This window comes from Oncorhynchus mykiss, chromosome 12 (genome assembly GCF_013265735.2).
Source record: "Oncorhynchus mykiss isolate Arlee chromosome 12, USDA_OmykA_1.1, whole genome shotgun sequence".
In the NCBI taxonomy this organism is placed as follows: Eukaryota; Metazoa; Chordata; class Actinopteri; order Salmoniformes; family Salmonidae; genus Oncorhynchus; species Oncorhynchus mykiss.
The window spans coordinates 96,530,189-96,556,636 of NC_048576.1; the positions used below are offsets into that span (position 1 = coordinate 96,530,189).

General features: G+C 38.7%; 1 protein-coding gene across 3 annotated transcripts in view; it reads left to right on the forward strand.

Annotated features, from left to right (window-relative positions):
• The first annotated feature begins 12,681 nt into the window (after window positions 1-12,681).
• Window positions 12,682-26,448, forward strand: part of LOC110517345 (tetratricopeptide repeat protein 30A) — a 51,299-nt gene continuing 37,532 nt past the window's right edge. For all 3 annotated transcript variants that reach the window (XM_036939370.1, XM_036939372.1, XM_036939371.1), the window contains exons 1-3: window positions 12,682-12,864; window positions 13,205-13,270; window positions 13,959-14,168. In XM_036939370.1, the coding sequence (XP_036795265.1) occupies window positions 12,811-12,864; window positions 13,205-13,270; window positions 13,959-14,168 (330 nt within the window). In that variant the 5' untranslated portion in view covers window positions 12,682-12,810. The remainder of the gene's footprint in view (window positions 12,865-13,204; window positions 13,271-13,958; window positions 14,169-26,448) is intronic.

Genomic DNA, 26,448 nt, shown 5'->3' on the forward strand with positions numbered 1-26,448 from the left:
CGGTACCGGTGTCCCCTGTATATAGCCTCCACACTGACTCGGTACCGGTGCCCCCTGTATATAGCCTCCACACTGACTCAGTACCGGTGCCCCCTGTATATAACCTCCACACTGACTCAGTATCGTTAACTACACTGTTGGTTAAGGGCTTGTAAGTCAGCATTTCACTGTGAGGTCTACACTGTTGGTTAAGGGCTTGTCAGTAAGCATTTCACTGTGAGGTCTACACTGTTGGTTAAGAGCTTGTCAGTAAAGCATTTCACTGTGAGGTCTACACTGTTGGTTAAGAGCTTGTCAGTAAATCATTTCACTGTGAGGTCTACACTGTTGGTTAAGAGCTTGTCAGTAAATCATTTCACTGTGAGGTCTACACTGTTGGTTAAGGGCTTGTCAGTAAATCATTTCACTGTGAGGTCTACACTGTTGGTTAAGAGCTTGTCAGTAAATCATTTCACTGTGAGGTCTACACTGTTGGTTAAGGGCTTGTCAGTAAACATTTCACGGTAAGGTCTACACTGTTGGTTAAGGGCTTGTCAGTAAAGCATTTCACCGTAAAGTCTACACTTGTTGTATTCGGCGCGTGTGACAAATACCGTTTTTGATTTGATAACTCTTCGATAACATTCTATGGATTCTTCAAATACATTGAGTTGATTTCTGACATGATGTTTTCTATTTGTCTGTAGTGTATTTCTGTGTTGTTTTAGTGACTCACCGTAGTGAAGGCGTAGGCTGAGGTTTTCTGAGGTTTTCTGAGTCTACAGAGATATTCTCTCTCTCTCTTTTTCTCTCTCCCCCTCTCGCTTTCTCTCTCTTTTTCTTTCTTTCTTTCTGTCTGTCTTTCTTTCTTTCATTCTTTCTCTCTCTCTCTCTCTCTCTCTCTTTCCCCTCTCTCTCTCTCTTTCCGTGCCTCTATGCTTCAGTTCCTCTCTTTCTTGTTATTCCTATCGCTTCACTCTGTGCATGTCCGTGCAGATTCCCTCCCTGAAGATATTCATTATAGACTCCCTGTCTTCATTAACACAATCATATTTGCGTTTTTAGTTCTGTGATACATTCCACTGAGGGTAAATGTGAACGTGTTCCAACTGGTACCCTGCTCCCTATAGTGACGGGCCCTGGTCCTGGTACCCTGCTCCCTATAGTGACGGGCCCTGGTCCTGGTACCCTGCTCCCTATAGTGACGGGCCCTGGTCCTGGTACCCTGCTCCCTATAGGGACGGGCCCTGGTCCTGGTACCCTGCTCCCTATAGTGACGGGCCCTGGTCCTGGTACCCTGCTCCCTATAGTGACGGGCCCTGGTCATGGTACACTGCTCCCTATAGGGACGGGCCCTGGTCATGGTACCCTGCTCCCTATAGTGACGGGCCCTGGTCCTGGTACCCTGCTCCCTATAGGGACGGGCCCTGGTCCTGGTACCTTGCTCCCTATAGTGACGGGCCCTGGTCCTGGTACCCTGCTCCCTATAGTGACGGGCCCTGGTCCTGGTACCCTGCTCCCTATAGTGACGGGCCCTGGTCATGGTACCCTGCTCCCTATAGTGACGGTACTGTGAACGTTTTCATGCATACAGTCTGTGAAGCAGTTACTGTGAACGTTGTCATGCATACAGTCTGTGAAGCAGTTACTGGGAACGTTGTCATGCATACAGTCTGTGAAGCAGATACTGGGAACGTTGTCATGCATACAGTCTGTGAAGCAGATACTGGGAACGTTGTCATGCATACAGTCTGTGAAGCAGTTACTGTGAACGTTGTCATGCATACAGTCTGTGAAGCAGTTACTATGAACGTTGTCATGCATACAGTCTGTGAAGCAGTTACTGGGAACGTTGTCATGCATACAGTCTGTGAAGCAGATACTGTGAACGTTGTCATGCATACAGTCTGTGAAGCAGATACTGTGAACGTTTTCATGCATACAGTCTGTGACACAGTTACTGTGAACGTTTTCAGGGCCCGTTTCCCGGACACAGATTAAGTGCTGGACTAGAGTGTATGCTCAATACACTTCATTGAAAGGGACTAGGACTAATCTGTGTCCAGGTACCCAGCCAAGACCTCAAAGAGCAGAGAACTAGTCACCTGATGTACGTACCTGGTTGATGAAGATAGTGTTTTCCCTGTATGTCAACTCCTACTGCTTCTTCACTGGGCCTCCGTCTCAACTCCTACTGCTTCTTCACTGGGCCTCCGTCTCAACTCTTACTGCTTCTTCACTGGGCCTCCGTCTCAACTGCTACTGCTTCTTCACTGGGCCTCAGTCTCAACTCCTACTGAGTCTGCCACAACAGCAGCACACAGGATAGCTCTCTGACTGCTGTGGGCTTCATTATATAAACAGAGAGCACACACCCTCTACACACACAAACATACACACACACACACACACACAGAGAAAGAGAGAGAGAGAGAGAGAGAGAGAGAGAGACTCCTTGGCTGTGCCGTGTGGGGAGTGTGGTTTGGATTATTCCTGCCCTCGGGTCCACTGTGTTCTGAATGTGGGATATTCTGTTCCAACTGTGTTCATCTCTCTCTCTCTTTCACACTCAGTTCTGTCCTGAGTGTGTTTTAGCCCATACATGTTTCTGAGCAGAGGCACCACGAAATTAACCCATAGAATGACATATATCCCACATTCCTGCCAACCCCTCTTTAACGCTACTGCTACTCTCTGTTCATCATATATGCATAGTCACTTTAACCAGATCTACATACTACCTCAATCAGCCTGACTAACCGGTGTCTGTATGTAGCCTCTCTACTGTTATAGCCTCGCTACTGTTATAGCCTCTCTACTGTTATAGCCTCGCTACTGTTATAGCCTCGCTACTGTTATAGCCTCGCTACTGTATATAGCCTCTCTACTGTATATAGCCTCGCTACTGTATATAGCCTCTCTACTGTATATAGCCTCTCTACTGTATATAGCCTCTCTACTGTTATAGCCTCGCTACTGTTATAGCCTCTCTACTGTATATAGCCTCTCTACTGTTATAGCCTCTCTACTGTATATAGCCTCTCTACTGTATATAGCCTCACTACTGTTATAGCCTCTCTACTGTATATAGCCTCTCTACTGTATATAGCCTCTCTACTGTTATAGCCTCGCTACTGTATATAGCCTCTCTACTGTATATAGCCTCTCTACTGTTATAGCCTCTCTACTGTATATAGCCTCTCTACTGTATATAGCCTCTACTGTATATAGCCTCTCTACTGTATATAGCCTCTCTACTGTCTATAGCCTCTCTACTGTATATAGCCTCTCTACTGTATATAGCCTCTCTACTGTTATAGCCTCGCTACTGTATATAGCCTCTCTACTGTATATAGCCTCTCTACTGTATATAGCCTCTCTACTGTATATAGCCTCTCTACTGTATATAGCCTCTCTACTGTTATAGCCTCTCTACTGTATATAGCCTCTCTACTGTATATAGCCTCTCTACTGTATATAGCCTCTACTGTATATAGTCTCTCTACTGTATATAGCCTCTCTACTGTATATAGCCTCTCTACTGTATATAGCCTCTCTACTGTATATAGCCTCTCTACTGTAGATAGTCTCTCTACTGTATATAGCCTCTCTACTGTATATAGCCTCTACTGTATATAGCCTCTCTACTGTATATAGCCTTTCTACTGTCTATAGCCTCTCTACTGTATATAGCCTCTCTACTGTATATAGCCTCTCTACTGTTATAGCCTCGCTACTGTATATAGCCTCTACTGTATATAGCCTCTCTACTGTATATAGCCTCTCTACTGTATATAGCCTCTCTACTGTATATAGCCTCTCTACTGTTATAGCCTCTCTACTGTATATAGCCTCTCTACTGTTATAGCCTCTACTGTATATAGCCTCTCTACTGTATATAGCCTCTTGACTGTATATAGCCTCTCTACTGTATATAGCCTCTCTACTGTTATAGCCTCTCTACTGTATATAGTCTCTCTACTGTATATAGCCTCTTGACTGTATATAGCCTCTCTACTGTATATAGCCTCTCTACTGTATATAGCCTCTCCACTGTATATAGCCTCTCTACTGTATATAGCCTCTCTACTGTATATAGTCTCTCTACTGTATAGAGCCTCTACTGTATATAGCCTCTCTACTGTATATAGTCTCTCTACTGTATATAGCCTCTCTACTGTATATAGCCTCTCTACTGTTATAGCCTCTCTACTGTATATAGCCTCTCTACTGTATATAGCCTCTCTACTGTATATAGCCTCTCTACTGTATATAGCCTCTCTACTGTATATAGCCTCTCTACTGTTATAGCCTCTCTACTGTATATAGCCTCTCTACTGTATACAGCCTCTCTACTGTTATACCCTCTCTACTGTATATAGCCTCTCTACTGTATATATCCTCTCTACTGTATATAGCCTGTCTACTTTATATAGCCTCTCTACTGTATGTAGCCTCTGTACTGTATATAGCCTCTCTACTGTTATAGCCTCTCTACTGTATATAGCCTCTCTACTGTTATAGCCTCTACTGTATATAGCCTCTCTACTGTATATAGCCTCTTGACTGTATATAGCCTCTCTACTGTATATAGCCTCTCTACTGTTATAGCCTCTCTACTGTATATAGTCTCTCTACTGTATATAGCCTCTTGACTGTATATAGCCTCTCTACTGTATATAGCCTCTCTACTGTATATAGCCTCTCCACTGTATATAGCCTCTCTACTGTATATAGCCTCTCTACTGTATATAGTCTCTCTACTGTATAGAGCCTCTACTGTATATAGCCTCTCTACTGTATATAGTCTCTCTACTGTATATAGCCTCTCTACTGTATATAGCCTCTCTACTGTTATAGCCTCTCTACTGTATATAGCCTCTCTACTGTATATAGCCTCTCTACTGTATATAGCCTCTCTACTGTATATAGCCTCTCTACTGTTATAGCCTCTCTACTGTATATAGCCTCTCTACTGTATACAGCCTCTCTACTGTTATACCCTCTCTACTGTATATAGCCTCTCTACTGTATATAGCCTCTCTACTGTATATAGCCTGTCTACTTTATATAGCCTCTCTACTGTATGTAGCCTCTGTACTGTATATAGCCTCTCTACTGTATATAGCCTCTCTACTGTATATAGCCTCTCTACTGTATATAGCCTCTCTACTGTATGTAGCCTCTCTACTGTATATAGCCTCTCTACTGTATATAGCCTGTCTACTGTATGTAGCCTCTCTACTGTATATAGCCTCTCTACTGTATATAGCCTCTCTACTGTATATAGCCTGTCTACTGTATATAGCCTCTCTACTGTATATAACCTCTCTACTGTATATAGCCTCTCTACTGTATATAGCCTCTCTACTGTATATAGCCTCTCTACTGTATATAGCCTCTCTACTGTATATAGCCTCTCTACTGTATATAGCCTGTCTACTGTATATAGCCTCTCTACTGTATATAACCTCACTACTGTATATAGCCTCTCTACTGTTATAGCCTCTCTACTGTTATAGCCTCTACTGTATATAGCCTCTCTACTGATATAGCCTCTCTACTGTATATAGCCTCTCTACTGTATATAGCCTCTCTACTGTATATAGCCTCTCTACTGTATATAGCCTCTCTACTGTATATAGCCTCTCTACTGTATATAGCCTCTCTACTGATATAGCCTCTCTACTGTATATAGCCTCTCTACTGTATATAGCCTCTCTACTGTATATAGCCTCTCTACTGTATATAGCCTCTCTACTGTATATAGCCTCTCTACTGATATAGCCTCTCTACTGTATATAGCCTCTCTACTGTATATAGCCTGTCTACTGTATATAGCCTCTCTACTGTATATAGCATCTCTACTGTATATAGCCTCTACTGTATATCGCCTCACTACTGTATATAGCCTCTCTACTGTTATAGCCTCTCTACTGTATATAGCCTCTCTACTGTATATAGCCTCTCTACTGTTATAGCCTCTCTACTGTATATAGCCTCTCTACTGTTATAGCCTCTACTGTATATAGCCTCTCTACTGTATATAGCCTCTTGACTGTATATAGCCTCTCTACTGTATATAGCCTCTCTACTGTTATAGCCTCTCTACTGTATATAGCCTCTCTACTGTATATAGCCTCTTGACTGTATATAGCCTCTCTACTGTATATAGCCTCTCTACTGTATATAGCCTCTCTACTGTATATAGCCTGTCTACTTTATATAGCCTCTCTACTGTATATAGCCTCTCTACTGTATATAGCCTCTCTACTGTATATAGCCTCTCTACTGTATATAGCCTCTTGACTGTATATAGCCTCTCTACTGTATATAGCCTCTTGACTGTATATAGCCTCTCTACTGTATATAGCCTCTCTACTGTATATAGCCTCTCTACTGTATATAGCCTGTCTTTTTACTGTTGTTTTATTTCTTTTCTCATCTATTGTTCACCTAATACCTTTTTCTGCACTGTTGGTTAGAGGCTGTAAGTCAGCATTTCACTGTAAGGTCTACACTGTTGGTTAGAGGCTGTAAGTCAGCATTTCACTGTAAGGTGTACATCTGTTGTATTCGGCGCACGTGACAAATGAACTTGGATTTGATTTGATTTAAACACTAATTTCATTGGATATCTGTGCCTCGACCACTCTCACTGATCTACACTGACATCACTGTTTCTCTGATTAAATTTGTCCCATTTGGGATGTTGGTTGTTGACACCGGACTGTATTTTGATGAACCTTTATTTAGTAGAGTCCAAACTGTGAAAAGGTGGTTGTTACTGTGAGTGACCTGTCAATAGTATAGATGTAGAACTGTTGTTACTGTGAGTGACCTGTCAATAGTATAGATGTAAGCCTGTTGTTACTGTGAGGGACCTGTCAGTAGTATAGATGTAGGTCTGTTGTTACTGTGAGTGACCTGTCAATAGTATAGATGTAAGCCTGTTGTTACTGTGAGTGACCTGTCAATAGTATAGATGTAAGCCTGTTGTTACTGTGAGTGACCTGTCAATAGTATAGATGTAAGCCTGTTGTTACTGTGAGGGACCTGTCAATAGTATAGATGTAGGCCTGTTGTTACTGTGAGTGACCTGTCAATAGTATAGATGTAGAACTGTTGTTACTGTGAGTGACCTGTCAATAGTATAGATGTAGAACTGTTGTTACTGTGAGTGACCTGTCAATAGTATAGATGTAGAACTGTTGTTACTGTGAGTGACCTGTCAATAGTATAGATGTAGAACTGTTGTTACTGTGAGTGACCTGTCAATAGTATAGATGTAGAACTGTTGTTACTGTGAGTGACCTGTCAGTAGTATAGATGTAGAACTGTTGTTACTGTGAGTGACCTGTCAATAGTATAGATGTAGAACTGTTGTTACTGTGAGTGACCTGTCAATAGTATAGATGTAGAACTGTTGTTACTGTGAGTGACCTGTCAGTAGTATAGATGTAAGCCTGTTGTTACTGTGAGTGACCTGTCAATAGTATAGATGTAGAACTGTTGTTACTGTGAGTGACCTGTCAATAGTATAGATGTAGAACTGTTGTTACTGTGAGTGACCTGTCAATAGTATAGATGTAGAACTGTTGTTACTGTGAGTGACCTGTCAGTAGTATAGATGTAAGCCTGTTGTTACTGTGAGTGACCTGTCAATAGTATAGATGTAGGCCTGTTGTTACTGTGAGTGACCTGTCAATAGTATAGCTGTAAGCCTGTTGTTACTGTGAGTGACCTGTCAATAGTATAGATGTAAGCCTGTTGTTACTGTGAGTGACCTGTCAATAGTATAGATGTAGGCCTGTTGTTACTGTGAGTGACCTGTCAATAGTATAGATGTAAGCCTGTTGTTACTGTGAGGGACCTGTCAATAGTATAGATGTAAGCCTGTTGTTACTGTGAGTGACCTGTCAATAGTATAGATGTAGAACTGTTGTTACTGTGAGTGACCTGTCAATAGTATAGATGTAAGCCTGTTGTTACTGTGAGTGACCTGTCAATAGTATAGATGTAGGCCTGTTGTTACTGTGAGTTACCTGTCAATAGTATAGATGTAAGCCTGCTGTTACTGTGAGTGACCTGTCAATAGTATAGATGTAAGCCTGTTGTTACTGTGAGTGACCTGTCAATAGTATAGATGTAAGCCTGTTGTTACTGTGAGTGACCTGTCAATAGTATAGATGTAAGCCTGTTGTTACTGTGAGTGACCTGTCAATAGTATAGATGTAGGCCTGTTGTTACTGTGAGTGACCTGTCAATAGTATAGATGTAAGCCTGTTGTTACTGTGAGTGACCTGTCAATAGTATAGATGTGGGCCTGTTGTTACTGTGAGTGACTTGTCAGTAGTATAGATGTAGGCCTGTTGTTACTGTGAGTGACCTGTCAATAGTATAGATGTAGGCCTGTTGTTACTGTGAGTGACCTGTCAGTAGTATAGATGTAAGCCTGTTGTTACTGTGAGTGACCTGTCAATAGTATAGATGTAAGCCTGTTGTTACTGTGAGTGACCTGTCAATAGTATAGATGTAGGCCTGTTGTTACTGTGAGTGACCTGTCAATAGTATAGATGTAAGCCTGTTGTTACTGTGAGTGACCTGTCAATAGTATAGATGTGGGCCTGTTGTTACTGTGAGTGACTTGTCAGTAGTATAGATGTAGGCCTGTTGTTACTGTGAGTGACCTGTCAATAGTATAGATGTAAGCCTGTTGTTACTGTGAGTGACCTGTCAGTAGTATAGATGTAAGCCTATTGTTACTGTGAGTGACCTGTCAGTAGCATAGATGTAAGCCTGTTGTTACTGTGAGTGACCTGTCAATAGTATAGATGTAAGCCTGTTGTTACTGTGAGTGACCTGTCAATAGTATAGATGTAGGCCTGTTGTTACTGTGAGTGACTTGTCAGTAGTATAGATGTAGAACTGTTGTTACTGTGAGTGACCTGTCAATAGTATAGATGTAGACCTGTTGTTACTGTGAGTGACCTGTCAATAGTATAGATGTAAGCCTGTTGTTACTGTGAGTGACCTGTCAATAGTATAGATGTAGGCCTGTTGTTACTGTGAGTGACTTGTCAATAGTATAGATGTAAGCCTGTTGTTACTGTGAGGGACCTGTCAATAGTATAGATGTAAGCCTGTTGTTACTGTGAGTGACCTGTCAATAGTATAGATGTAGACCTGTTGTTACTGTGAGTGACCTGTCAATAGTATAGATGTAAGCCTGTTGTTACTGTGAGTGACCTGTCAATAGTATAGATGTAGAACTGTTGTTACTGTGAGTGACCTGTCAGTAGTATAGATGTAGAACTGTTGTTACTGTGAGTGACCTGTCAGTAGTATAGATGTAAGCCTGTTGTTACTGTGAGTGACCTGTCAATAGTATAGATGTAGGTCTGTTGTTACTGTGAGTGACCTGTCAATAGTATAGATGTAAGCCTGTTGTTACTGTGAGTGACCTGTCAATAGTATAGATGTAGGTCTGTTGTTACTGTGAGTGACCTGTCAATAGTATAGATGTAAGCCTGTTGTTACTGTGAGTGACCTGTCAATAGTATAGATGTGGGCCTGTTGTTACTGTGAGTGACTTGTCAGTAGTATAGATGTAGGCCTGTTGTTACTGTGAGTGACCTGTCAATAGTATAGATGTAAGCCTGTTGTTACTGTGAGTGACCTGTCAGTAGTATAGATGTAAGCCTATTGTTACTGTGAGTGACCTGTCAGTAGCATAGATGTAAGCCTGTTGTTACTGTGAGTGACCTGTCAATAGTATAGATGTAAGCCTGTTGTTACTGTGAGTGACCTGTCAATAGTATAGATGTAGGCCTGTTGTTACTGTGAGTGACTTGTCAGTAGTATAGATGTAGAACTGTTGTTACTGTGAGTGACCTGTCAATAGTATAGATGTAGACCTGTTGTTACTGTGAGTGACCTGTCAATAGTATAGATGTAAGCCTGTTGTTACTGTGAGTGACCTGTCAATAGTATAGATGTAGGCCTGTTGTTACTGTGAGTGACTTGTCAATAGTATAGATGTAAGCCTGTTGTTACTGTGAGGGACCTGTCAATAGTATAGATGTAAGCCTGTTGTTACTGTGAGTGACCTGTCAATAGTATAGATGTAGACCTGTTGTTACTGTGAGTGACCTGTCAATAGTATAGATGTAAGCCTGTTGTTACTGTGAGTGACCTGTCAATAGTATAGATGTAGAACTGTTGTTACTGTGAGTGACCTGTCAGTAGTATAGATGTAGAACTGTTGTTACTGTGAGTGACCTGTCAGTAGTATAGATGTAAGCCTGTTGTTACTGTGAGTGACCTGTCAATAGTATAGATGTAGGTCTGTTGTTACTGTGAGTGACCTGTCAATAGTATAGATGTAAGCCTGTTGTTACTGTGAGTGACCTGTCAATAGTATAGATGTAGGTCTGTTGTTACTGTGAGTGACCTGTCAATAGTATAGATGTAAGCCTGTTGTTACTGTGAGTGACCTGTCAATAGTATAGATGTAAGCCTGTTGTTACTGTGAGTGACCTGTCAATAGTATAGATGTAAGCCTGTTGTTACTGTGAGTGACCTGTCAATAGTATAGATGTAAGCCTGTTGTTACTGTGAGTGACCTGTCAATAGTATAGATGTAAGCCTGTTGTTACTGTGAGTGCAAACCACATAGACTGGGCCCAATCAGAGGATAATATATTTTATTTTTGAATTGTTCAATCAAATACACCGTATGGTAGTCTGAGGATAAATGTTTTAATGATATTGTGGAAGGTGGGTTACATTCATAATCAGTTCCAGTTAGTCCTTTGGGTCTATGATTTGTACCTGTATAATCATCAATAAATTAAAAGCTTTCCCTGAGGTGTATCCTTGGGTGGCATTCTTCAGAAGCCAGCTGTTCATACACATGCCTTGCCTGAAGCAGGTACACACCATAGAGAATGATAGAGACAACAGACACCCTCCAGGGGGCAGTAAATCACCAACCATGTCTTTATACCTGTTCAGACAACACCCTCCAGGGGGCAGTAAATCATCAACCTTGTCTTTATACCTGTTCAGACAACACCCTCCAGGGGGCAGTAAATCACCAACCTTGTCTTTATACCAGTTCAGACAACACCCTCCAGGGGGCAGTATATCACCAACCTTGTCTTTATACCTGTTCAGACAACACCCTCCAGGGGGCAGTAAATCACCAACCTTGTCTTTATACCTGTTCAGACAACACCCTCCAGGGGGCAGTAAATCACCAACCTTGTCTTTATACCTGGTTCAGACAACACCCTCCAGGGGGCAGTAAATCACCAACCTTGTCTTTATACCTGTTCAGACAACACCCTCCAGGGGACAGTAAATCACCAACCTTGTCTTTATACCTGTTCAGACAACACCCTCAGACAACACCCTCCAGGGGGCAGTATATCACCAACCATGTCTTTATACCTGTTCAGACAACACCCTCCAGGGGGCAGTATATCACCAACCTTGTCTTTATACCTGTTCAGACAACACCCTCAGACAACACCCTCCAGGGGGCAGTATATCACCAACCTTGTCTTTATACCTGTTCAGACAACACCCTCAGACAACACCCTCCAGGGGGCAGTATATCACCAACCTTGTCTTTATACCTGTTCAGACAACACCCTCAGACAACACCCTCCAGGGGGCAGTATATCACCAACCATGTCTTTATACCTGTTCAGACAACACCCTCCAGGGGGCAGTAAATCACCAACCTTGTCTTTATACCCGTTCAGACAACACCCTCCAGGGGGCAGTAAAATCACCAACCTTGTCTTTATACCTGTTCAGACAACACCCTCCAGGGGGCAGTAAATCACCAACCTTGTCTTTATACCCGTTCAGGCAACACCCTCCAGGGGGCAATAAATCACCAACCTTGTCTTTATACCCATTCAGACAACACCCTCCAGGGGGCAGTATGCACACTTTCAGTTTGTATACTAACTACAGTGATTATGACAGTCCACCACAACCTAAAAATAATAATAATAATTTATTAAAATTTCTATAGAGCTTTTCATTATATATATATAATATATATATATCTCTCAACATACCTTGTCATGATACGGAAGGGGTGGGCAGCATTAAATCTCATCAACTGGTGTTTTCCATTTATTAGATAATTGGAAAATGTTCTTTGCAGGAAAAGTGTCCTACACAAAGAAATAGATAGAGGACTCATCTTTATGTGTGGTTTATTTTATTGAATATAGGTTTCTTTAGGCTTCGGTTGTTATGAGTGTACTGATATAAGTAGGACATGTGACATCCAGATAACTTTGAGAAAAAGTTATTATATCGAAGTTGTGCCTGTTATTCACACACGAATCTGCCCTCTCATTGTCTAGAATGGTCCTACCTGATCTTGCCTCCTCCCACTGCCTTTCATTTTTTAACACATTTATTTCAATATCAATATAATGGATAGTCTGTGCTACAACCCATAGGAATCCCCACCCAGTTGACTACTTTAAAATGGCAGAAGAATGGTGGAAGCCTTCAATGGTGCTGCCCATACTATAACAGCCTTTTGGCCACTAAAGGTCTCTGTCAATCTCTATGGTAATACCTCACAACAGACGCTCCTCATTGGTTGTTTTAAAGTTATTCAACGTCGGGGGTTTCCGTTTCCGGTACGGTTGCTAAGTAACACTTCCTGTGCGTTGAATGTGTAGAAAAGTAAATAACGCCTAAACATGGTGCACTAATTGGGATTATTGATGAATCGGCAATCATTTTTCGCGTGAAAATAGTCTTACCATTGAGAACTGTAGATTTAGCGGCAAAATCATGACACTGACAACGATTAAAGACGGCGAATACACCGCCACCGTCTACAAAATGGTGAGAAGTTGGTCGCTTGCATAGCTAACCATGGATACTAACGCTAGCCATGATAGCAAGCTAGCTGATAATGAAACTGGTTATTTTAACTTGTGGTATTTTATCAAGTTATCATGTTGATTATATAGTGAATTCAAGCTAGCTAACGTCACAATACGAATTTCACTAATTGGGGCTATAGCAAGTTAGCTAACTTTGATTAAGCTAGCCTGACAGACCCTTCAATTTCAAGGCTCAGGCTATAGCCTAACGCTAGCTAACGAACTAAGTGTGACAACATAGCTAGCTAGATAGCTAATGTATTATTTTATAACTAGCTGCTAACTCTGTTCTCCTATAGATCAAAGATGGGCGGTATGGAGAGGCTATCCACATCCTCAGCAATGAACTGCAGAAACAGATGAAGGTAGTGAGTGTGTGTGTGTGCTCCCAGATCTGTTGTCTCCTTCTATAGCCTGGTCCCAGGTCTGTTGCCTCCTTCTATAGCCTGGTCCCAGGTCTGTTGTCTCCAATAGCCTGGTCCCAGGTCTGTTGTCTCCTTCTATAGCCTGGTCCCAGGTCTGTTGTCTCCTTCTATAGCCTGGTCCCAGATCTGTTGTCTCCTTCTATAGCCTGGTCCCAGGTCTGTTGTCTCCAATAGCCTGGTCCCAGGTCTGTTGTCTCCTTCTATAGCCTGGTCCCAGGTCTGTTGTCTCCTTCTATAGCCTGGTCCCAGATCTGTTGTCTCCTTCTATAGCCTGCTCCCAGATCAGTTTGTGCTATTGCCAACTCCATTGCTGTCACCGGCAAGCCAATGTTTAGCTTGCTAATGAGTGACTTGAGCACAAACAGACTGTCCCTCAGACTATTTCATTGGACAATACATCTAGGGCTCGATTCAATCCGTATCGGCAAAGTTCATCGCTATAGCGTTCTTGAAATTTTAAAGGTCATTTTCGATTACCTTTAGCCAATATATGCAGCGTTTTTCCGTGACTGCAGTCTCATGGAATGCGGGAACATTACCTTTACATGTCAATCGCCATATAGTGCTGAACTTGGGCGATATGGATTGAATGGAGCCCGTAATCTTCTTATTCTCCTCCTCCTCCCAGTCACGGGCAGCCCTGTCTCTGCTAGGCTACTGCTACTACCACATGCAGGACTTCACCAACGCAGCAGAGTGCTATGAGCAGCTGACTCAGCTACACCCCGAGGTGGAGGAGTACAAGCTGTATTACGCCCAGTCTCTGTACGGGGCCTGTGCCTACCCCGAGGCCATGAAGGCTACCTTTCTATTGGACAACCCTACCAGCCACACCAAGGTACACTTCCTACATGAAGTTATAATACCAAGGTAGAGGTAGAATCAGTGCTTCATTTGAGCCGGATCCTGCCACAACAGGACACAGAACCTCTCAGTTTTGGACTGTTTTGTTCTGGAACCTATTTACCAGGATCCGGAACCTCTCCTGCCCCACCAGATAGAGTTATAATGTTTACTACCAGGTAGAGTTATAATGTTTCCTACCAGGTAGAGTTATAATGTTTACTACCAGGTAGAGTTATGTTTACTACCAGGTAGAGTTATAATGTTTACTACCAGGTAGAGCGATAATGTTTACAATCAGGTAGAGTTATAATGTTTACTACCAGGTAGAGTTATAATGTTTACTACCAGGTAGAGTTATAATGTTTACTACCAGGTAGAGCGATAATGTTTACAATCAGGTAGAGTTATAATGTTTACTACCAGGTAGAGTTATAATGTTTACTACCAGGTAGAGTTATAATGTTTACTACCAGACCCACCAGGTAGAGTTATAATGTTTACTACCAGGTAGAGTTATAATGTTTACTACCAGACCCACCAGGTAGAGTTATAATGTTTACTACCAGGTAGAGTTATAATGTTTACTACCAGGTAGAGTTATAATGTTTACTACCAGGTAGAGTTATAATGTTTACTACCAGGTAGAGCGATAATGTTTACTACCAGGTAGAGTTATAATGTTTACTACCAGGTAGAGTTATAATGTTTACTACCAGCCCCACCAGGTAGAGTTATAATGTTTACTACCAGGTAGAGTTATAATGTTTACTACCAGGTAGAGTTATAATGTTTACTACCAGGTAGAGTTATAATGTTTACTACCAGCCCCACCAGGTAGAGTTATAATGTTTACTACCAGGTAGAGTTATAATGTTTACTACCAGGTAGAGTTATAATGTTTACTACCAGCCCCACCAGGTAGAGTTATAATGTTTACTACCAGGTAGAGTTATAATGTTTACTACCAGGTAGAGTTATAATGTTTACTACCAGGTAGAGTTATAATGTTTACTACCAGGTAGAGTTATAATGTTTACTACCAGGTAGAGTTATAATGTTTACTACCAGGTAGAGTTATAATGTTTACTACCAGCCCCACCAGGTAGAGTTATAATGTTTACTACCAGGTAGAGTTATAATGTTTACTACCAGGTAGAGTTATAATGTTTACTACCAGCCCCACCAGGTAGAGTTATAATGTTTACTACCAGTTAGAGTTATAATGTTTACTACCAGGTAGAGTTATAATGTTTACTACCAGGTAGAGTTATAATGTTTACTACCAGCCCCACCAGGTAGAGTTATAATGTTTACTACCAGGTAGAGTTATAATGTTTACTACCAGGTAGAGTTATAATGTTTACTACCAGCCCCACCAGGTAGAGTTATAATGTTTACTACCAGGTAGAGTTATAATGTTTACTACCAGGTAGAGTTATAATGTTTACTACCAGGTAGAGTTATAATGTTTACTACCAGGTAGAGTTATAATGTTTACTACCAGGTAGAGTTATAATGTTTACTACCAGGTAGAGTTATAATGTTTACTACCAGCCCCACCAGGTAGAGTTATAATGTTTACTACCAGGTAGAGTTATAATGTTTACTACCAGGTAGAGTTATAATGTTTACTACCAGCCCCACCAGGTAGAGTTATAATGTTTACTACCAGTTAGAGTTATAATGTTTACTACCAGGTAGAGTTATAATGTTTACTACCAGGTAGAGTTATAATGTTTACTACCAGGTAGAGTTATAATGTTTACTACCAGCCCCACCAGGTAGAGTTATAATGTTTACTACCAGGTAGAGTTATAATGTTTACTACCAGGTAGAGTTATAATGTTTACTACCAGGTAGAGTTATAATGTTTACTACCAGGTAGAGTTATAATGTTTACTACCAGGTAGAGTTATAATGTTTACTACCAGGTAGAGTTATAATGTTTACTACCAGGTAGAGTTATAATGTTTACTACCAGGTAGAGTTATAATGTTTCCTACCAGGTAGAGTTATAATGTTTACTACCAGGTAGAGTTATAATGTTTACTACCAGATAGAGTTATAATGTTTACTACCAGGTAGAGTTATAATGTTTACTACCAGGTAGAGTTATAATGTTTACTACCAGGTAGAGTTATAATATTTACTACCAGGTAGAGTTATAATGTTTACTACCAGGTAGAGTTATAATGTTTACTACCAGGTAGAGTTATAATGTTTACTACCAGCCCCACCAGGTAGAGTTATAATGTTTACTACCAGGTAGAGTTATAATGTTTACTACCAGGTAGAGTTATAATGTTTACTACCAGGTAGAGTTATAATGTTTACTACCAGACCCACCAGGTAGAGGTATAATGTTTACTACCAGGTAGAGTTATAATGTTTACTACCAGGTAGAGTTATACTGTTTACTACCAGGTAGAGTTATAATGTTTACTACCAGGTAGAGTTATAATGTTTACTACCAGGTAGAGGTATAATGTTTACTACCAGGTAGAGTTATAATGTTTACTACCAGCCCCACCAGGTAGAGTTATAATGTTTACTACCAGGTAGAGTTATAATGTTTACTACCAGGTAGAGTTGTAATGTTTTCTACCAGGTAGAGTTATAATGTTTACTACCAGGTAGAGTTATGATGTTTACTACCAGGTAGAGTTATAATGTTTACTACCAGGTAGAGTTATAATGTTTACTACCAGGTAGAGTTATAATGTTTACTACCAGACCCACCAGGTAGATTTATAATGTTTACTACCAGGTAGAGTTATAATGTTTACTACCAGACCCACCAGGTAGAGTTATAATGTTTACTACCAGGTAGAGTTATAATGTTTACCACCAGATATAGTTATAATGTTTACTACCAGACCCACCAGGTAGAGTTATAATGTTTACTACCAGGTAGAGTTATAATGTTTACTACCAGGTAGAGTTATAATGTTTACTACCAGGTAGAGTTATAATGTTTACTACCAGACCCACCAGGTAGAGTTATAATGTTTACTACCAGGTAGAGTTATAATGTTTACTACCAGGTAGAGTTATAATGTTTACTACCAGGTAGAGTTATAATGTTTACTACCAGCCCCACCAGGTAGAGTTATAATGTTTACTACCAGGTAGAGTTATAATGTTTACTACCAGGTAGAGTTATAATGTTTACTACCAGCCCCACCAGGTAGAGTTATAATGTTTACTACCAGTTAGAGTTATAATGTTTACTACCAGGTAGAGTTATAATGTTTACTACCAGGTAGAGTTATAATGTTTACTACCAGCCCCACCAGGTAGAGTTATAATGTTTACTACCAGGTAGAGTTATAATGTTTACTACCAGGTAGAGTTATAATGTTTACTACCAGCCCCACCAGGTAGAGTTATAATGTTTACTACCAGGTAGAGTTATAATGTTTACTACCAGGTAGAGTTATAATGTTTACTACCAGGTAGAGTTATAATGTTTACTACCAGGTAGAGTTATAATGTTTACTACCAGGTAGAGTTATAATGTTTACTACCAGGTAGAGTTATAATGTTTACTACCAGGTAGAGTTATAATGTTTACTACCAGCCCCACCAGGTAGAGTTATAATGTTTACTACCAGGTAGAGTTATAATGTTTACTACCAGGTAGAGTTATAATGTTTACTACCAGCCCCACCAGGTAGAGTTATAATGTTTACTACCAGTTAGAGTTATAATGTTTACTACCAGGTAGAGTTATAATGTTTACTACCAGGTAGAGTTATAATGTTTACTACCAGGTAGAGTTATAATGTTTACTACCAGCCCCACCAGGTAGAGTTATAATGTTTACTACCAGGTAGAGTTATAATGTTTACTACCAGGTAGAGTTATAATGTTTACTACCAGGTAGAGTTATAATGTTTACTACCAGGTAGAGTTATAATGTTTACTACCAGGTAGAGTTATAATGTTTACTACCAGGTAGAGTTATAATGTTTACTACCAGGTAGAGTTATAATGTTTCCTACCAGGTAGAGTTATAATGTTGACTACCAGGTAGAGTTATAATGTTTACTACCAGATAGAGTTATAATGTTTACTACCAGGTAGAGTTATAATGTTTACTACCAGGTAGAGTTATAATGTTTACTACCAGGTAGAGTTATAATATTTACTACCAGGTAGAGTTATAATGTTTACTACCAGGTAGAGTTATAATGTTTACTACCAGCCCCACCAGGTAGAGTTATAATGTTTACTACCAGGTAGAGTTATAATGTTTACTACCAGGTAGAGTTATAATGTTTACTACCAGGTAGAGTTATAATGTTTACTACCAGACCCACCAGGTAGAGGTATAATGTTTACTACCAGGTAGAGTTATAATGTTTACTACCAGGTAGAGTTATAATGTTTACTACCAGGTAGAGTTATAATGTTTACTACCAGGTAGAGTTATAATGTTTACTACCAGGTAGAGTTATAATGTTTACTACCAGCCCCACCAGGTAGAGTTATAATGTTTACTACCAGGTAGAGTTATAATGTTTACTACCAGGTAGAGTTATAATGTTTACTACCAGGTAGAGTTATAATGTTTACTACCAGGTAGAGTTATAATGTTTACTACCAGGTAGAGTTATAATATTTACTACCAGGTAGAGTTATAATGTTTACTACCAGCCCCACCAGGTAGAGTTATAATGTTTACTACCAGGTAGAGTTATAATGTTTACTACCAGGTAGAGTTATAATGTTTACTACCAGCCCCACCAGGTAGAGTTATAATGTTTACTACCAGGTAGAGTTATAATGTTTACTACCAGGTAGAGTTATAATGTTTACTACCAGCCCCACCAGGTAGAGTTATAATGTTTACTACCAGTTAGAGTTATAATGTTTACTACCAGGTAGAGTTATAATGTTTACTACCACGTAGAGTTATAATGTTTACTACCAGACCCACCAGGTAGAGTTATACTGTTTACTACCAGGTAGAGTTATAATGTTTACTACCAGGTAGAGTTATAATGTTTACTACCAGCCCCACCAGGTAGAGTTATAATGTTTACTACCAGGTAGAGTTATAATGTTTACTACCAGGTAGAGTTATAATGTTTACTACCAGGTAGAGTTATAATGTTTACTACCAGGTAGAGTTATAATGTTTACTACCAGGTAGAGTTATAATGTTTACTACCAGGTAGAGTTATAATGTTTACTACCAGGTAGAGTTATAATGTTTCCTACCAGGTAGAGTTATAATGTTTACTACCAGGTAGAGTTATAATGTTTACTACCAGATAGAGTTATAATGTTTACTACCAGGTAGAGTTATAATGTTTACTACCAGGTAGAGTTATAATGTTTACTACCAGGTAGAGTTATAATATTTACTACCAGGTAGAGTTATAATGTTTACTACCAGGTAGAGTTATAATGTTTACTACCAGGTAGAGTTATAATGTTTACTACCAGCCCCACCAGGTAGAGTTATAATGTTTACTACCAGGTAGAGTTATAATGTTTACTACCAGGTAGAGTTATAATGTTTACTACCAGGTAGAGTTATAATGTTTACTACCAGACCCACCAGGTAGAGGTATAATGTTTACTACCAGGTAGAGTTATAATGTTTACTACCAGGTAGAGTTATACTGTTTACTACCAGGTAGAGTTATAATGTTTACTACCAGGTAGAGTTATAATGTTTACTACCAGGTAGAGTTATAATGTTTACTACCAGGTAGAGTTATAATGTTTACTACCAGCCCCACCAGGTAGAGTTATAATGTTTACTACCAGGTAGAGTTATAATGTTTACTACCAGGTAGAGTTGTAATGTTTTCTACCAGGTAGAGTTATAATGTTTACTACCAGGTAGAGTTATGATGTTTACTACCAGGTAGAGTTATAATGTTTACTACCAGGTAGAGTTATAATGTTTACTACCAGGTAGAGTTATAATGTTTACTACCAGACCCACCAGGTAGATTTATAATGTTTACTACCAGGTAGAGTTATAATGTTTACTACCAGACCCACCAGGTAGAGTTATAATGTTTACTACCAGGTAGAGTTATAATGTTTACTACCAGATATAGTTATAATGTTTACTACCAGACCCACCAGGTAGAGTTATAATGTTTACTACCAGGTAGAGTTATAATGTTTACTACCAGGTAGAGTTATAATGTTTACTACCAGGTAGAGTTATAATGTTTACTACCAGACCCACCAGGTAGAGTTATAATGTTCACTACCAGGTAGAAATATAATGTTTACTACCAGGTAGAGTTATAATGTTTACTACCAGGTAGAGTTATAATGTTTACTACCAGGTAGAGTTATAATGTTTACTACCAGGTAGAGTTATAATGTTTACTACCAGGTAGAGTTATAATGTTTACTACCAGGTAGAGTTATAATGTTTACTACCAGGTAGAGTTATAATGTTTACTACCAGGTAGAGTTATAATGTTTACTACCAGGTAGAGTTATAATGTTTACTACCAGGTAGAGTTATAATGTTTACTACCAGGTAGAGTTATAATGTTTACTACCAGCCCCACCAGGTAGAGTTATTATGTTTACTACCAGGTAGAGCGATAATGTTTACTACCAGGTAGAGTTATAATGTTTACTACCAGGTAGAGTTATAATGTTTACTACCAGGTAGAGTTATAATGTTTACTACCAGGTAGAGTTATAATATTTACTACCAGGTAGAGTTATAATGTTTACTACCAGCCCCACCAGGTAGAGTTATAATGTTTACTACCAGGTAGAGTTATAATGTTTACTACCAGGTAGAGTTATAATGTTTACTACCAGCCCCACCAGGTAGAGTTATAATGTTTACTACCAGGTAGAGTTATAATGTTTACTACCAGGTAGATTTATAATGTTTACTACCAGGTAGAGTTATAATGTTTACTACCAGGTAGAGTTATAATGTTTACTACCAGGTAGAGTTATAATATTTACTACCAGGTAGAGTTATAATGTTTACTACCAGCCCCACCAGGTAGAGTTATAATGTTTACTACCAGGTAGAGTTATAATGTTTACTACCAGCCCCACCAGGTAGAGTTATAATGTTTACTACCAGGTAGAGTTATAATGTTTACTACCAGCCCCACCAGGTAGAGTTATAATGTTTACTACCAGGTAGAGTTATAATGTTTACTACCAGGTAGAGTTATAATGTTTACTACCAGCCCCACCAGGTAGAGTTATAATGTTTACTACCAGTTAGAGTTATAATGTTTACTACCAGGTAGAGTTATAATGTTTACTACCAGGTAGAGTTATAATGTTTACTACCAGACCCACCAGGTAGAGTTATACTGTTTACTACCAGGTAGAGTTATAATGTTTACTACCAGGTAGAGTTATAATGTTTACTACCAGCCCCACCAGGTAGAGTTATAATGTTTACTACCAGGTAGAGTTATAATGTTTACTACCAGGTAGAGTTATAATGTTTACTACCAGGTAGAGTTATAATGTTTACTACCAGGTAGAGTTATAATGTTTACTACCAGGTAGAGTTATAATGTTTACTACCAGGTAGAGTTATAATGTTTACTACCAGGTAGAGTTATAATGTTTCCTACCAGGTAGAGTTATAATGTTTACTACCAGGTAGAGTTATAATGTTTACTACCAGATAGAGTTATAATGTTTACTACCAGGTAGAGTTATAATGTTTACTACCAGGTAGAGTTATAATGTTTACTACCAGGTAGAGTTATAATATTTACTACCAGGTAGAGTTATAATGTTTACTACCAGGTAGAGTTATAATGTTTACTACCAGGTAGAGTTATAATGTTTACTACCAGCCCCACCAGGTAGAGTTATAATGTTTACTACCAGGTAGAGTTATAATGTTTACTACCAGGTAGAGTTATAATGTTTACTACCAGGTAGAGTTATAATGTTTACTACCAGACCCACCAGGTAGAGGTATAATGTTTACTACCAGGTAGAGTTATAATGTTTACTACCAGGTAGAGTTATACTGTTTACTACCAGGTAGAGTTATAATGTTTACTACCAGGTAGAGTTATAATGTTTACTACCAGGTAGAGTTATAATGTTTACTACCAGGTAGAGTTATAATGTTTACTACCAGCCCCACCAGGTAGAGTTATAATGTTTACTACCAGGTAGAGTTATAATGTTTACTACCAGGTAGAGTTGTAATGTTTTCTACCAGGTAGAGTTATAATGTTTACTACCAGGTAGAGTTATGATGTTTACTACCAGGTAGAGTTATAATGTTTACTACCAGGTAGAGTTATAATGTTTACTACCAGGTAGAGTTATAATGTTTACTACCAGACCCACCAGGTAGATTTATAATGTTTACTACCAGGTAGAGTTATAATGTTTACTACCAGACCCACCAGGTAGAGTTATAATGTTTACTACCAGGTAGAGTTATAATGTTTACTACCAGATATAGTTATAATGTTTACTACCAGACCCACCAGGTAGAGTTATAATGTTTACTACCAGGTAGAGTTATAATGTTTACTACCAGGTAGAGTTATAATGTTTACTACCAGACCCACCAGGTAGAGTTATAATGTTTACTACCAGGTAGAGTTATAATGTTTACTACCAGGTAGAGTTATAATGTTTACTACCAGGTAGAGTTATAATGTTTACTACCAGGTAGAGTTATAATGTTTACTACCAGGTAGAGTTATAATGTTTACTACCAGGTAGAGTTATAATGTTTACTACCAGGTAGAGTTATAATGTTTACTACCAGGTAGAGTTATAATATTTACTACCAGGTAGAGTTATAATGTTTACTACCAGGTAGAGTTATAATGTTTACTACCAGGTAGAGTTATAATGTTTACTACCAGCCCCACCAGGTAGAGTTATTATGTTTACTACCAGGTAGAGCGATAATGTTTACTACCAGGTAGAGTTATAATGTTTACTACCAGGTAGAGTTATAATGTTTACTACCAGCCCCACCAGGTAGAGTTATAATGTTTACTACCAGGTAGAGTTATAATGTTTACTACCAGGTAGAGTTATAATGTTTACTACCAGGTAGAGTTATAATGTTTACTACCAGGTAGAGTTATAATGTTTACTACCAGGTAGAGTTATAATGTTTACTACCAGGTAGAGTTATAATGTTTACTACCAGGTAGAGTTATAATGTTTACTACCAGGTAGAGTTATAATGTTTACTACCAGCCCCACCAGGTAGAGTTATAATGTTTACTACCAGGTAGAGTTATAATGTTTACTACCAGGTAGAGTTATAATGTTTACTACCAGGTAGAGTTATAATGTTTACTACCAGGTAGAGTTATAATGTTTACTACCAGGTAGAGTTATAATGTTTACTACCAGGTAGAGTTATGATGTTTACTACCAGGTAGAGTTATAATGTTTACTACCAGGTAGAGTTATAATGTTTACTACCAGGTAGAGTTATAATGTTTACTTCCAGGTAGAGTTATAATGTTAACTACCAGGTAGAGTTATAATGTTTACTACCAGGTAGAGTTATAATGTTTACTACCAGACCCACCAGGTAGATTTATAATGTTTACTACCAGGTAGAGTTATAATGTTTACTACCAGACCCTCCAGGTAGAGTTATAATGTTTACTACCAGGTAGAGTTATAATGTTTACTACCAGATATAGTTATAATGTTTACTACCAGACCCACCAGGTAGAGTTAAAATGTTTACTACCAGGTAGAGTTATAATGTTTACTACCAGGTAGAGTTATAATGTTTACTACCAGGTAGAGTTATAATGTTTACTACCAGACCCACCAGGTAGAGTTATAATGTTTACTACCAGGTAGAGTTATAATGTTTACTACCAGGTAGAGTTATAATGTTTACTACCAGGTAGAGTTATAATGTTTACTACCAGGTAGAGTTATAATGTTTACTACCAGGTAGAGTTATAATGTTTACTACCAGGTAGAGTTAAAATGTTTACTACCAGGTAGAGTTATAATGTTTACTACCAGGTAGAGTTATAATGTTTACTACCAGCCCCACCAGGTAGAGTTATAATGTTTACTACCAGGTAGAGTTATAATGTTTACTACCAGGTAGAGTTGTAATGTTTTCTACCAGGTAGAGTTATAATGTTTACTACCAGGTAGAGTTATGATGTTTACTACCAGGTAGAGTTATAATGTTTACTACCAGGTAGAGTTATAATGTTTACTACCAGGTAGAGTTATAATGTTTACTACCAGGTAGAGTTATAATGTTTACTACCAGGTAGAGTTATAATGTTTCCTACCAGGTAGAGTTATAATGTTTACTACCAGGTAGAGTTATAATGTTTACTACCAGATAGAGTTATAATGTTTACTACCAGGTAGAGTTATAATGTTTACTACCAGGTAGAGTTATAATGTTTACTACCAGGTAGAGTTATAATATTTACTACCAGGTAGAGTTATAATGTTTACTACCAGGTAGAGTTATAATGTTTACTACCAGGTAGAGTTATAATGTTTACTACCAGCCCCACCAGGTAGAGTTATAATGTTTACTACCAGGTAGAGTTATAATGTTTACTACCAGGTAGAGTTATAATGTTTACTACCAGGTAGAGTTATAATGTTTACTACCAGACCCACCAGGTAGAGGTATAATGTTTACTACCAGGTAGAGTTATAATGTTTACTACCAGGTAGAGTTATACTGTTTACTACCAGGTAGAGTTATAATGTTTACTACCAGGTAGAGTTATAATGTTTACTACCAGGTAGAGTTATAATGTTTACTACCAGGTAGAGTTATAATGTTTACTACCAGCCCCACCAGGTAGAGTTATAATGTTTACTACCAGGTAGAGTTATAATGTTTACTACCAGGTAGAGTTGTAATGTTTTCTACCAGGTAGAGTTATAATGTTTACTACCAGGTAGAGTTATGATGTTTACTACCAGGTAGAGTTATAATGTTTACTACCAGGTAGAGTTATAATGTTTACTACCAGGTAGAGTTATAATGTTTACTACCAGACCCACCAGGTAGATTTATAATGTTTACTACCAGGTAGAGTTATAATGTTTACTACCAGACCCACCAGGTAGAGTTATAATGTTTACTACCAGGTAGAGTTATAATGTTTACCACCAGATATAGTTATAATGTTTACTACCAGACCCACCAGGTAGAGTTATAATGTTTACTACCAGGTAGAGTTATAATGTTTACTACCAGGTAGAGTTATAATGTTTACTACCAGGTAGAGTTATAATGTTTACTACCAGACCCACCAGGTAGAGTTATAATGTTTACTACCAGGTAGAGTTATAATGTTTACTACCAGGTAGAGTTATAATGTTTACTACCAGGTAGAGTTATAATGTTTACTACCAGGTAGAGTTATAATGTTTACTACCAGGTAGAGTTATAATGTTTACTACCAGGTAGAGTTATAATGTTTACTACCAGGTAGAGTTATAATGTTTACTACCAGGTAGAGTTATAATATTTACTACCAGGTAGAGTTATAATGTTTACTACCAGCCCCACCAGGTAGAGTTATAATGTTTACTACCAGGTAGAGTTATAATGTTTACTACCAGGTAGAGTTATAATGTTTACTACCAGCCCCACCAGGTAGAGTTATAATGTTTACTACCAGGTAGAGTTATAATGTTTACTACCAGGTAGAGTTATAATGTTTACTACCAGGTAGAGTTATAATGTTTACTACCAGGTAGAGTTATAATGTTTACTACCAAGTAGAGTTATAATATTTACTACCAGGTAGAGTTATAATGTTTACTACCAGCCCCACCAGGTAGAGTTATAATGTTTACTACCAGGTAGAGTTATAATGTTTACTACCAGGTAGAGTTATAATGTTTACTACCAGCCCCACCAGGTAGAGTTATAATGTTTACTACCAGGTAGAGTTATAATGTTTACTACCAGGTAGAGTTATAATGTTTACTACCAGCCCCACCAGGTAGAGTTATAATGTTTACTACCAGTTAGAGTTATAATGTTTACTACCAGGTAGAGTTATAATGTTTACTACCAGGTAGAGTTATAATGTTTACTACCAGACCCACCAGGTAGAGTTATACTGTTTACTACCAGGTAGAGTTATAATGTTTACTACCAGGTAGAGTTATAATGTTTACTACCAGCCCCACCAGGTAGAGTTATAATGTTTACTACCAGGTAGAGTTATAATGTTTACTACCAGGTAGAGTTATAATGTTTACTACCAGGTAGAGTTATAATGTTTACTACCAGGTAGAGTTATAAT